The following is a 13,967-nucleotide window of genomic DNA, read 5'->3' on the forward strand; positions in this document are numbered from 1 at the left end:
GTTATGATGCACTTTCTGAAGGAAATTCTAACTAAACAATCCTGTAACCGCGTTAGTAAACACTGGTAATCCGAATGTGTTAGAGGCAGTCGAAGCCTGTGAGCATGCAGAATCCTACAGCGCTGACTTTTGCTTTCTGTATTAATTTGGAGTTTCATTTTGAATAATCAGAAATTAAGATGATTATTGCCACAATTTCAGAGTAGAGAGGATTAAAGAAGTGCCTGGAGTTTTATGAAATCATCAGTGATGCCAGCAGGGCTCGATCAGCTATTACTAGCTGAGGATCTGGGTCAAAATATCTTGGTTTATCCACAAGAGATTAACATCATCACAGTGAAGTGGCTGTGTCTGCATAACAGCCATACACCACCGAAGAAGTTAATGTGTCTAATGAATAGCTGTGCCCTAGTTTGTGGCAGCAGCATGGCGCAGGGGTGTGTGCAGTGTGTTTATTGGGTGACCAAATCCAGCATTTCGGACTGCGTAACACACGTAGTAGAAGACCTTTTCTAATTTGCATTTGTACCAGAATTTGCTGTATTACTGCCACGGTCAGTTTTGTCCGGAGTAAATACATTCATCCTTAAAGGAGTCTTTTGTGACGGTGCTCCCCTGCTGTATCTTTCAAATTATTTACTCCGCCTTTATAGATGGTGAGAAGTCAGCGTTGGAAACGAGCAGTTTTAAGTGCAGAAGTCGGGATTTTTTTTTTTATTATTCCCTTATTGAGTCAGCCACACTCACTAGTTTCTGCAATACTTTCAGTAGGAAGCTTTGCAAATAGCATGCGACATTAACATAAATGTTGTCATTTGCCTCAACGTGCCCATCTCAGAGGGCATCTTCTGGAAGACTGGCAGAAAAAAACCCGTGGAAATTCAGTCCAGCTGCGCCCACCAGAATGAGCAAGCGTTCGGTGGGGTGGGGGGGTGCGCACGTCTGTATTTACAGAGGAACGTTCAGAATTCTTTCAAGGCTCAGCTGAAAGCAGAAAGGCATCACTAACTCCTTAGCACCTCACAGACACACTGGGGGGCTGTCGAGGAGCCCCATGCAGTTCGTTACAGAGATACGGGCAGAGCTCTCTGTACAGTGGGTCGAGTCTGGGGACCTGGTCTGTACAACACAGGCCAACACTAAGAGCTTGTGTGTCCCGGCTTCCTCAGGGGTAGAGAAAGTGTTCTCTTTGAAAAGTTCTTGTAAAGCTTAGCTTACTGTTCAGCCTGGCTTACACACAGTGACCAGGGCTCGCCTGAGCAGCAGGCAGCGTACAGCACCTAGGAGCCCCAGCAAGGAGAGGTTTTGTGGGGAGGAGCTCTGAAATGCATCTTAGGTAATGAAACTTAGAGTCATATAAAAATAGAGACACATATATTATATTCTCACGTAATACGGTGGCTTTTTTTCTGTTTTCCTTTCAGCTTTAAATGAACCTACCATAGATTATGGTTTCCAAAGACTGCAGAAGGTCATCCCAAGACATCCTGGTGACCCCGAAAGACTAGCTAAGGTAAAATATTTTTCAACATGGTCACTGAGCCCAATAAATACGTTCTTTCACTTCTAACTCATAAAAGAGACCAAATTGTACCTTAAATGACAGCTACATCTGAACATAAATTCCCCGATTCGTTGTAGGTCCAAACAAGAATGTGATCATGTAGATCCCACAGCCATCAGTAATTTTTATCTGTTAGAGCTCAAATAGTGTCTGTGAACTTCTTTTGCTGCTAAAATGAGAGTTCAGTGCAGATGCCTTCCCAGCTCATATTCACAGTCCTTTGCATTTATTCATATTAGCAAATCTCTGAACCTAAATGATACACGATAGAATAAAGGCTCTGTTGCAGAGGTCTAACCTTAAGGGAACCTCTTCCTAAAAAAACAATTGAAGCTCAGCTTTTTCTTAACCACAACTGCATGTGTTGAAACAACTTGGGATTTGATGTGCCTGTAGTACCACACGCTGTGTTGATGCAGCACCTAGCACAAGGAGAGTGGCGTTAATGACGATATCCCTAGATTTTATTGCAGTACCAAAAGTGCATGTTATTATCATCTTTTCATGATGAAAGACTGTTGTAGTCAGATAGTATACTGTGCATTTTTTCCCTACAACCAGAAGTAACCTAAGATACCTACTAGCTAGTGGTTTATTTGTTTGGTTACCATTACTGAGAAAAAAAAAAAAAAATGGACATGGAGATAACCAGGTTTCTGTGTGTCTGTGCAAAAGGATCTACTGCCGTTCAGCAGGGAAGGGAGTTCCTGTTTCAGTTGGGTTTGTCTGGAAGTTGTCTCCGTGTTGGGAGCGGGTGTGCTCCGAGCAGCTTCAGGACTCTGGAGAGCTCCAGGACAAAGCTGGGCCTGGGCACACAACAGTCGGCGTCGGTTGACGTTTCTGTCACACGCATGGCGACGCTTCCCGAAGTGACTGATGGTTCTGGCTGCCTAGTTTGAGACACTGTAAGGGGTTCAATTTTTCAAATAAGTGGAAAATAGCGGCTCTCTAAGGCACCCAGTTTTCAGAATGACCACACACAAACACTAGTCAGGTCGGAAAAAGACTAGCCCGTGGTTTTCTTTGCCCTGAAATCCTTTTCTGTTAAAATGTCAATTTGATGCATCTGCTCATCCTCCAGGAAATGCTGTTGAAACGAGCTGCTGACTTAGTTGAAGCACTGTATGGAACGCCACATAACAACCAGGTCAGCATGACTGCTCTCAAGAGGGGCGTGGTGTACGTTCAGCTTTGGTAATAAACACTAGACCATTTCTCCAAGCACGCCTCTGAAGCTGTCCCCTTCGCTCCACAGGACATCATCCTGAAACGGGCTGCAGACATCGCAGAAGCTCTCTACAGCGTCCCACGGAATCCTGCCCAGATCCCTGCGCTCTCCAGCTCTCCTGCTCACAGCAGCATGATGGGAATTAACTCCTACGGCAGCCAGTTAGGAGTCAGCATTTCAGAGTCGACACAGGGGAACAACCAAGGTAAGCATCGCTAATATAAAGAAGGAAAATTGGAATTACAGTTGACTCCGTAAGAGCTTCTCAACTCCTTCACCTGCTCAGTGTAGGGACAGAAAGTTGCCTTCGACCTGTCAGCATTAGCAATGGATCTGTGCTGCCATTTTGGATGACACCACGTCTGCACCAGGTTCCAGTCACCAGATTAAGCTGGGAACTGTCAGTGCTGGGTGAACGGTTGGACTAGATGATCCTCAAGGTCCTTTCCAACCAAGAGGATTCTTTGATTAGCTACGGCTGAAATAATTTTTGAGTATTTTTTGATACCAACTTAACCCTGAATTCTCTCCCTGCTCCCCTCAATATCTTCTTTTTATATCTCTGTTTTCATAAAAGAAGAGCAATTGAAAAAAAACAAACAACCTCTCAGAGGTTGGGTTTTTGTTTTAGGCTGCTCCCTCAGTGTTAATGTTACCAACTTGCATATGTTTTATGTATGATATTTACTCCAGATACATATTATTGATTGTTAGGAAAACATGCAGTAGAATTACGCATTAACAGTAATAAATCATGGGAGCAACATTCACTTTGGGCCTTTTCAGACTCTTGACTACTTTGATTTGTAGCACTTGACTCCAGTAACACACAGCCCATGGTTGACGGCATGAACACTGTGTTGAACACTCCAAGGCAGCAAAGCCGTGTGGTCTGAAGTTAATATTACATACTCCGTGTTAAAAGCCATCATGCGGATAATTTTGCTCGATTTTTTAATAAGGTCTTACCAATCCTGAATTAGAACTTCATAATATAAATGTGCAGAAATAGCCTGACGTGATATCTAAATGGGAACTGCTTTGGAAGAAGCTATTGGATCGCTTCTTCCTAATGAAAAAACCTTTGGCAGCTGTAATAAGAGCCTTGTACTTTAATGCGGATAGCTACAGTGTTCTCCAAGTCTCCTTTTGGAGAAAAAAAGAAAAAAAAAAAAAAAAAAAAAAAATTTTGTTTCTCAAATATTTGTGATTTTTTTTTTTTTAAAAGACAACAAAATGTTTTTTACTTAACCAGTTTATTCTTTCCCTGAGTATCTTCAAAGTCAAGCTGCAAACTGTTTATGGGTTATAATTTCCCCTTAGTAATGTACTTGCTTTATTTGTATTTCATCAATCATTTGAAAAGTATAACCTCCCCCCTAAAATTGTAGGAAATCCCACATACAGTATAAATTCTACCTCAGAAGAAGATAAGCACACACATTCTTGTCCAGGTCGTAGCACAAATTTCAACTTCTAATACATCAAATCTGATCAGAAAAATCGGTTCCCTTTGAAAAGTTAAGTTTCCCACATTGTTTTAAAACTTAATATTGCTTAACTTGAAAGCACATGCATAAAACCCGACTGAACTTAATGGTTCTTGCTTAAATGTGTTAATTATTCTGGATTTAAAGTAATTTATTTACGTAATTTATTAAGCAAGGACTAACCAGGAGAAAGTTTTTAGCCAAATCCATTGCCACGCTTTGAAACGTGGTTTGTTTGTTGTTTTTTTTTTGTTTGGGTTTTTTTTTTTTTAGGTTATATTCGTAACACAAGCAGCATCTCACCCCGAGGTTACTCATCCAGTTCCACACCTCAACAGTCCAATTACAGCACTTCCAGCAACAGTATGAACGGCTACAGCAACGTCCCCATGTCAAACCTGGGCGTCCCAGGCTCCCCCGGATTCATTAACGGCTCTCCAACGGGATCCCCCTATGGATGTATGTGCTTCCCTGCTTTTATATTTGATTCTTGCTCCTGCTTAATTTAATTTACCGCATCAAAAAAAAAAAAAATGCAGCGAGTGATGTCTTTCAAGAGAAGTTCTCAAGATTTTAGTGAAGATTTTTGTAAAAAAGTTCTGATTTGTGTTCTGGTATTTTATTTTTTTTTTGGTATGAACTAGAAAATGTTTCCACTTTTCAAGAACAATAAAGGAATACTGAATCTTGGTTTTTTTTCCTTCATTTTTTATCCTTATACAGATTGCTAAGTAGCAAAGGCCGCAGTGAGAAATGAGGTACAATTTGCAACTAGAGATGGTTGAGCAAGTAGCCATTACTATTAGCACAGAGATTACTCCAAATCCTATGTAAAAGCCACTCTAAAATAATTTTTATGTGTCTGAACTGCATTAACAATATCCGAGAGCTGAACTGTGGATTAATTTCCTGTGAAACTGTATTACCTTGATAACCAGAAATATAACAACAATGGAATTAAGTTCTGGAAGTTACTACTATTGCGTTACTAGTTTTACCATGAGCAAGTCACTCTTCCTTTCATGCCTTGATTTCCCTCTGGCAAGAGTGTGTAAAATACGTATATATGAGTAGAGGAGCAGTTAAGCAGCTATTTACTTATCGACATTAATTATTTACCCAGTTACAGAGGGTATAGCTCCCGATAATGTCAGGATCGTGCCTTTCCAGCAAACACCTGGTACCCTGCAATAATACTTTTTTACTTACGTTCACATCATCTGCGTAAGGACTGACCCACTTTGCAGTGATGATGAAGGCTCCTTGCTGGTCTGAAACCTGCTAAACGATATCGTCACGTTTGGAGCTGTAATTTAAGGCTAAGATGCAACTCAAAGGATGCTTGGGTACCTCAGATACTTGCCCTTTCCTGGAGCTTTGCCACTGATTTCAATAAGGAAAGGACCAGGTTTGCAGTGTATTAGGTATTGTTAGTCTGATTTCGAACTAATATTTCCATGAGGCTTGGGGATTCCCCTGAACCCACATGAAATATGGTTATTTGTTCCTTGTTTTGCTGAGAAATAGCTGCTGTTTTTCCCGGAAGGTAAGCAAACAGTTGCTTAACAAGCTATTGGACAGATAATGGGAATTTTTGCGAGATAATTCTTTAAAAAGAAGCCAAGTTAAAGTCTAAGCAACAGCTTAAAACATCCCCCCTCAAGTCCAACTAAGAAAAATCTTCATTGTTAAGCAGCTGAGGGGGGCACAGGAATTCTCTGCCTTCCCAGCTTCCAGAGCACAGACTGAGTGGACAGGTCATTACAGTTCACAGCGACTCTCTGTCCCTCGATGACTGACCGTTTTCTGACATCCTCACCCTTCACTGGAAAAGAATTAAACACTCTCTTTTCTGAACTATTCAATATAACTACCTCTCTACTTCAGAGTTACTGTAACCAGCCAAGCCATAGTGAGGATGAGATCTTCTTTAAGAGCTGAGTAATCCAAAGGGGGCATTTTAAGCAGTTTTACCCAACCTCTTTAATTGCATTCCTGATGAGCGCTCACTTTTTTTCTTTTGCAGTAATGTCTTCAAGTCCAACAGTTGGCTCCTCCAGCACTTCTTCCATCCTTCCATTCTCCTCTTCCGTCTTTCCTGCTGTCAAACAGAAGAGTGCCTTTGCTCCTGTCATCAGACCCCAAGGGTCTCCTTCTCCTGCCTGCTCTAGTGGCAATGGAAATGGGTTTAGAGGTAAGAAATGTACAATTAATATTGAGCCTGCACGTGTAAAGCACACTGTTAGTCGGGGTAAACCCAGTAATCATCCGAATACCATTACACTGATATTCCAGGACTCGGTAGTGAACATCTGACCCAATCCAACTGGATTAAAGCAACGTTCCAAGCTTGGTCTAGTTGGTTTTAAAACAACAGGGGACAGACACTCACTTATACCAAGAAGGATTTGACCCACGCTGCATTTCAATACCAGCTCTTATGTGAGGAATGACTTCTCCTTAGGCTTCAGGGGCTCGTAAAACAAACGTCTGCCCTGCAGAGTTAATACACAGCTCTGTACGTAACAGCCAGTGCCTTGAAACCTGCTGCAGGGTTTAGGCTCATACCGGGAATTGAGCCCTGTAGTACATTTACAGCCTTTTTAAAGGTGATCTGCAAAACAAATGTGAGTATTAAGATAAGAATGGAAACCTGTACTAAATTCTTTCTTTTAACAGGCTGTGGGGGGGGCATGCGGCACAAAAATACCCTCCAAGTCTCCATAAAAAAAGCCTTTATAGGGCCTGAGAAGTCATCTGGCTCCTTCAGACTTCACTAGAGATACCACAGAAAACACAACTCTGGGAATTCAGCCATGCCAAGAGCCAGTGGTAATTCTAAAATGAGCCCTACAAACCACACCTGTTGATTTGGGTGCATTATAAATCCTTAGCTAGGCCACAGGGACTTAGATAAACTGTGATTATTTTATATAATAAGGAAATTCTAAGTGTGTGGAACAAAAACAATCACATTTTTAAAAGCTAACTTAAGGAATTCTGCTATGTATCTGAAACAGCTTCTTCCCCTGCCCCAATTAAATGAAACTCCGCGGTTCTCCCCAGTGGATCTTCTCCCCAGTGGAGAAGGACATTGAGCTACTCATGTAAATGCACAGGTAGCAAGTTGACAGGGAATATAATTTCTTTTCCACTCTGTTTAGAGCAGATGAAAAGAAGGATTTGAAGCAATTTTTTAAACCACAGGTATAGAAAACGTTGTCGGCCCTGCAGCGGTAGCTATTTATCTAAACTGTTTAGAAATGGGGTTGTCTTTGTTAATGTTTTGTACAATCACGGCTTCTAAAGAGTCATCGTCGCTACCTGGTCTGCAGTTCACTTTTTTCTTTTTTTTTTTTTGGAGGGGGGGGTGTGTTGGGGATGTAGTGTTCTCCCTATCAGCTAATGAAGGGATGTATTGATTTCACTGCGTTTGTGTGAAAAATGAGAGGAAACGTAGGCGACCGTTCCAAGGGAACTAATTTTAAACTGATTTAGTTAAACATTTAACTAGGAAGGCCTATCAACTTATAGTTTGCTTGTTTAGCTTAAGCCAGTTGGATGGTGCTAAAGACAAAAGAGTGTGTTCAGATTTAAGTCTGCTTTAAACTTGTCTAACTGCGGCGTTGAGACGGCCTAATTGTTAAGAGGTTGCCTAAGCTAGTGGTAACCACAAATCAGTTCAGTGAGAAAATCACTCAGATTGTTTCTGGGAGAGACAGCAAAAGGATAGATTAAAAAAACCCTGGCTTTTTAAGTTAATATTTTTCCTTAAGCTACCACATCTGCTCCAGACTCTGCTTAGCAGGAGTTCATCTCTTTTTTTTTTAACCCTTTTGTAAAGTACTAGAGACAATTTGGGGCCATTCATGCCATTTAGTCTTTACAACATATTTTATCCAATGTATAAATAATTAATCAATACGAGGTTCTAACAATAGAATTTAATATTAAAATATAACATAAAATCTCCAAGCTAAAACCTCAGCCCTCACATCCATGCGTTTTTACTGACAGAAGTCCACCCCTGAGGTGTTCAGGTGTATCAGTAAAGGTTTTGATTACTTACTGAAATAACGGAAGCATCTCGAAAGGCAGAGAATTGGGCATGGATAAACCGATGCAGAAGTTATTAACCACATCCCTTTCCATGTGGGATATCTCCTTGTACATCAACACCCTGATGCATCAATGTGCCGCAACTGTTACTGAACTAAGTTTTCAGCAGACAGGGTACCTAGTACAAGGAGCCACGACAGTCAGACTGCAACAACAAGCCACAAGCTTTGTCACTATTTAACTATTTCAGCCATAGATGCAAATTCTGCTTTCCAACTGAAATATTTAAATTGATGCAAGCTGGGGAGCACATGCTCTGGAAAGGATCCAGATACACGCAGCCTGATATCCAAATTAACGTTCCCACAGTGCTGACAGACAGATGTGGCCAGAAAGTCAACAGGAGGGTCCCAAAGAGGCTTCTTGAATGGACTTACTGTGCTGCAGCAAAGGGAGATTGTTAATCTCCTCTGCTGTGCCATCGCCCTGTACTATAAACTAAGAATAGATGTGCTGGTAATGTAAGTTATTTATTTATTTACTTGTCAAACTCAGGCATCAGTAAACGCTGGTGGAGATAGAATAGCAAAAGCGCAGGAGCAAGCAGTAAGCGTATGCAGGCTCCTTCCCAAAGCACGTCAGGCAAGTGTTTTGACATTACCTCTCAATTTCCCCACCCATAATACGGGGAAAACATCTCCCCGGGGGGATTCTTTGGGTTTTAATGTAACTTTTGCAATGTGCTTTGGCTACATCTTTTGTTCAAAGGCAAAAGTTTCCTGGTGATAGCCTCCATCCTGCTCACTGCATCCTGCTGCAATGAGAAAATCCGAAACATGACCAGCACCTCAGGGCGTGCCACTCTGCTTACAAGCATCAACGAAAGTCTAGACTATAGCTTCGATGTATGTCAACCAGAGCAGTGTTGAACCTGGATTAAAACAGAAGGAGCTGTACAAGCTTCATCCTCAGATGAGCACTCCTGTTATTCCAGGCAGTTTACATTACCACTGGAAATTTTTTTCCCAAAAAATGTATTTTGGGTGGCCAGTTTTGGTGACGCTTAAAAGCTGCTGGAGACAGTAGGACAGCTGGTAGAAAATATATTGCAACTCAGAAATATTAGCTAAGCATGAAACTTGTCTATCTACTGGCTTTCAGCTTTGGGCTGCACAACACAGCCAAGACATGTGGAGTACCCTCAGATAACCCCCTGTGCCATGTGTTCTTGCTTACCTCTTTCACCTGCCATCTGCTATACATTCTTACAGTGTAACAGGACATGATCGGTAGAGAACCAGCAGCAATCCATACTGGACACCACTCACTTCTATATGCTCTCCAAATGGAGAGCAGGTGATCCTGATCAGAACAATCGTGTGCTCCCTTCATGTCATGTGTCAAGGCAGTTTAAAAAAGGCACTGGGAAGATATAATGTGACGTGATGCAACACGGCATGATAAGTACACAAATGCCTAATCATCTCATCTCAGATGGAAGGCAGCTGATGGGGAAAAGCAAGCAAATTGGAAACTGCTGGAACAGCATGGACCGCTGACTGCCCAGATTACCTTTGGCCAGCTCAGCACATCTCAACATAAAAATGCAAGCTCAGTTACAAGGAATAGCAGGCAAGCCCCAGAAGGTCAGATGTTCCATTAACCATCAGGATCCTGGCCAATCCGAAAAGTATTGAAGTCTGATACCCTTAGGAACAGCCTCAATTGAGCAAAGGGGACATCTGTGCTGTTCCCAAAAGAAACGCAGGTATTTGAGTTGAAGACCCTAATTATTAGTATCTTGTCTTGACAAAATTGGGGGGGGTGTTGGGGTGTTAACAGCACCGGGGATTCCAGTCCCCTTGCATCAAAGGCTCTGCAAACGGGTCATGAGCAAAAGAGTCGCTCTGAAAAGTTTGTGCGGGGTGGGATCAGATGAAACGGCTGGCTCGTGTTCACAAGGCAACGGTTCCTGATCGTTACCAGGCCTGTGCCTGACCTGCTGCTCCATGTCAAAGCCTGGCTCCAGTCAACACTTAAGACACAGCGTTTTAAAAGAACTCTTCAACAGAGATTCCAACCAGGTAAAAATAACTGGGCCATTTCCAGGCGAGCAAAGTTCAACAATATGCTTCTGCCTGAATCAGAATGAATCAGACTGTGATTTAAGCATTCCAAAGGCTGCAAATGATATACACATGATGTCAGCAGAGATGAAAAATACGTATCTGTCATCTGATTAAATCTGCTACATGGGACGGATCAAGTCCATTTTTCTCCCCAGTTTATTGGCAGAGATGTAACTGGCACAGACTGCTTCAAAATCAACCTGAAGAGATATTTAAAAGTTCTTGCTAACACTTTAACTAAACAAAAATAGCTCCTGTTACTATTAATTATCTTTGATTTGATGGGATGTTAATTTTAGTAGCTCATCATATGTCACAGACTTATTTGGGCTAGACAAGAGCTCCATTTTTACTGGGAGAAAAACTGAAAATCTGCATTATTTAATGGAAGAAAATATTCGAGACTGTTAGGTGTCCCACACAAAAATGAGGGTATTGGGTAAGATTCAACACTGAGTCCTCCTTTGCAGGTAAAAACTTAGCCACTTTCTAGTATAATTGGAAAAATATAGAATGGTAGAGTGGATACGCATTCCTGTGCTCTTTAATAATAAAACTAACACATATATGATTTTGTAAACACATATTTTAAGGGTGTTCCTAATTAACTCGAATTAAATCCAAATAATTGTTCAGGCAGCCTTTTGTGCATATACAGCTTAGCACTGTGGTGGGAAAGTAACTACATCAATCAGTGCAACTCAATAGGCAAGGCCGTGTTAACTTCTCTGCCTTTCAGCTATCGAAGGTTTTGTCTAGATTTTTTTGAAAACATGTTACATAAAATATAGTTTAACCTCCTCATTATCTAATAGAGACAAACCCACTGCTTATTTATCGGTATCTTACCTGTGATTAGACAATCACAAATGGATGAATGAAAGTCTTCCATCCAAATGTGGAAGGATTTCTGTGAACGAAAAAAAAAAAAAAGAAAAAAAAATAATTTATTTCCTATAGAGGAAAAACGTGAAGCTTTTGGCTACTTTTTAGTGGTTTATAGTTGAAACCATCCTTCACACGTCCTTCACAGAGGCTGTAATTTAGTTGACTGACTTTCTAGTATAAAAGATGACGGTGCCCTTCATCAAGCCACTGCTGTTTTCCGCTAAATGAAAGCCAGCTGTGTTTTCCTCTGAAAACCCTTTCTTTTCTTTCTCTATCATTTTCAGTTGATTAGTTACATAATAATAAATGATAGATAATAAATGGGTGGTTTGTTTTACAAACATCCCCATGGTCTTAATACTGAAAGTCAAACCGCGCATTTTCTAGCGGTGGCCACGCCGGGAGTCGGGGATATGCCGAAGGTGAGGCCTGCAGGTAGAAGCGGCACCTTTCCCCAGACCAAGCTCCACGGAGGTTAGCTTTGCTGCCCCACCTTTACCAGCAGGACAGCTCGTGCCTGGAGACGTTTCTGGCACTGCAGGGTCGGAACGTTCGTTTCAGATCTCAGGGTTGCACCCCTGGAGCCCTGCGCTTGCCTCTTCGAAGAGCTGGAGAACTTTTGAGATCAGAGTTTGCTGGAAATTTAGGGGCAAGAGAGGAAAACGAATGAGTGAGATGTTTTACATAATGATGCTTGTAAATGTTCAACACCTACTGTCTCCAGAAAGCATAGTTCTGGGAACTGGTTGTGATTTAGACACCAGCAAAGCACCTGGGATACCTGAAGAACTAGATCAGTGTGCGCGCGCACGTGTGCGTATTTACACAGCGCTGAGCCCCTTCCCAGTTGGCACCAGTGGCTCTGTGAATTGCAGAGTTCTTCCACTACAGCCAAGACAGCGTTTTCAGGGGCCACTTGTATACACTAGGCTTATGATCATTATTAATTACACCCATTAAAGGTGCCTATCACCACAGCATCTGGGTACTATCCATGTTTGATTATTTATTTATAAAAAAATTCGCCAACCTTGTGACAATTTTAATCAAGTGTTTCAGTTGATAATTGCAAGCTGTCAAGGTTAATACAATAAGGCTCATCTCTAATTCTTTTTCAAAAAAAAAAAAAAAAAAAAAAAAAAAAAAGACCCTCTGGGATAATGACTGTGGTTTCTATATTCCCAACTCATCAGGGAGTGTCCTGCATTGAACCACCTTTATTGAAAAGTTACATCGATTCAATATATAGTAATACAGGCAAAAATAATTACAGCTTTGCTAGCAGTGTAAGACCTTAATCCAAACCTCACAAACATTCAATAAAAAGCGATACGGGCTGGGAATAGGCTTTTGACAGTGCAGCCCCACAGGGGAGTGGAGGTGGGGTGGAAATGGACAGATGAGGGTATGTAAAAAGAGAGAGAACCACGGAGCGAAGCCGCTCAGATGAGCTGTGGAAAAACAGATGAGAATTCCAGCCAGTATTCCTCAACCTACAGGTTCTTTGTTGCAGGGGGAGGTGAAGGTGCAACATGAGGATGAATGCCAGTGAAACAACGAGGCTTTGCTTGGCCTCTCCCTGTTACATTATAGTTTTACTGAATTTGTCTGCAGGCAGGTTCCATCCTGACAACTTCTGTGGAATATCTGCTCGGGAGCACACGCTGATACCCGGAATGACAAAACAGACTTGGGCTGGGGGGGGGATGAGTAGGGAGAGGAAAGCAGGTACTTGCTGCTTGCCTGGGAGGAGGGAAGGGAGGCAAAAGAGGGATGACCAGAGCCCCAGGGGTAATAACACGCTCCTCCTGATTGCTGCTGGCAGTTCTGCTGTTGCCAGCACTGGTTTGAGTCCAGGACTGCTGGATAATCTTTAATTATACAGTAAAAATGTACTTTCCCTTCAATTTAAGGAACCTTGCTGCATCTACAAGCATTTTTGAAGCGACATGGCAGAAACTCAGGGTGGTCTTTGCTTTGACCTGCTAGAAGTTTTCCTTGACTTAAAAAAAAAAAAAAAAGAAAAGAATGTCAGTAACAATAGTATCAGAAAAAGCATTTATACAGATATGGCCTGTCCCCCTCGGGAACAGAGTTGAAACTACCCTGGCACCAGAGCCCACATTTCTCGAATCAGACCGCGCTGAGCAGACAACCCGACCGGTCACGGGCAGAAGCGCCAGGGGCTGGCCAGGCACCCTCTGCGTAAGCACTCCTTCGTTTGCTCCGGACAAAAGACCTCAGACAAACAATTTAGATTATTTGAGCTAACCTGGAGGATTTTGCCTGAAGCAGACTGGGAAGGGCTCACACAGGCTGCTCCACTGGGATACCTGTGGGGTGGCAGCCGGCGGCTGAGGGCGCGCACGTACCTCCCCTACCCGCCCAGCAGAATCTGGAGGAGAGCATCAATGCCAGGCTTAAATCGAGGTTTCTTTCCTAGAGGACAGAAAGGCAGGCATGTGTTAACGCGCAGGCAGCGGGGTCGGGCTGGGACACTGCCCTTAGGATCTTTTTTGGGGCTTGGGGGTGAGGAGAAGGAGAAGGAGCAGCCTCCTTAGTGTCATCAGAAAATCTCTCTTCTTCTAATGCACACCCCCCCCCCCCGC

General features: G+C 42.3%; 1 protein-coding gene across 3 annotated transcripts in view; it reads left to right on the forward strand.

Moving 5' to 3' along the window:
* Positions 1–13,967, forward strand: part of EBF2 (EBF transcription factor 2) — a 140,006-nt gene that overhangs the window by 122,749 nt on the left and 3,290 nt on the right. For all 3 annotated transcript variants that reach the window (XM_026863119.1, XM_026863122.1, XM_026863121.1), the window contains exons 11-15: positions 1,425–1,513; positions 2,646–2,711; positions 2,820–2,997; positions 4,556–4,741; positions 6,309–6,476. In XM_026863119.1, the coding sequence (XP_026718920.1) occupies positions 1,425–1,513; positions 2,646–2,711; positions 2,820–2,997; positions 4,556–4,741; positions 6,309–6,476 (687 nt within the window). The remainder of the gene's footprint in view (positions 1–1,424; positions 1,514–2,645; positions 2,712–2,819; positions 2,998–4,555; positions 4,742–6,308; positions 6,477–13,967) is intronic.

The sequence above is a fragment of the Athene cunicularia genome (genome assembly GCF_003259725.1).
Source record: "Athene cunicularia isolate RWA chromosome 22 unlocalized genomic scaffold, athCun1 chr22_part1, whole genome shotgun sequence".
NCBI lineage: Eukaryota > Metazoa > Chordata > Aves > Strigiformes > Strigidae > Athene > Athene cunicularia.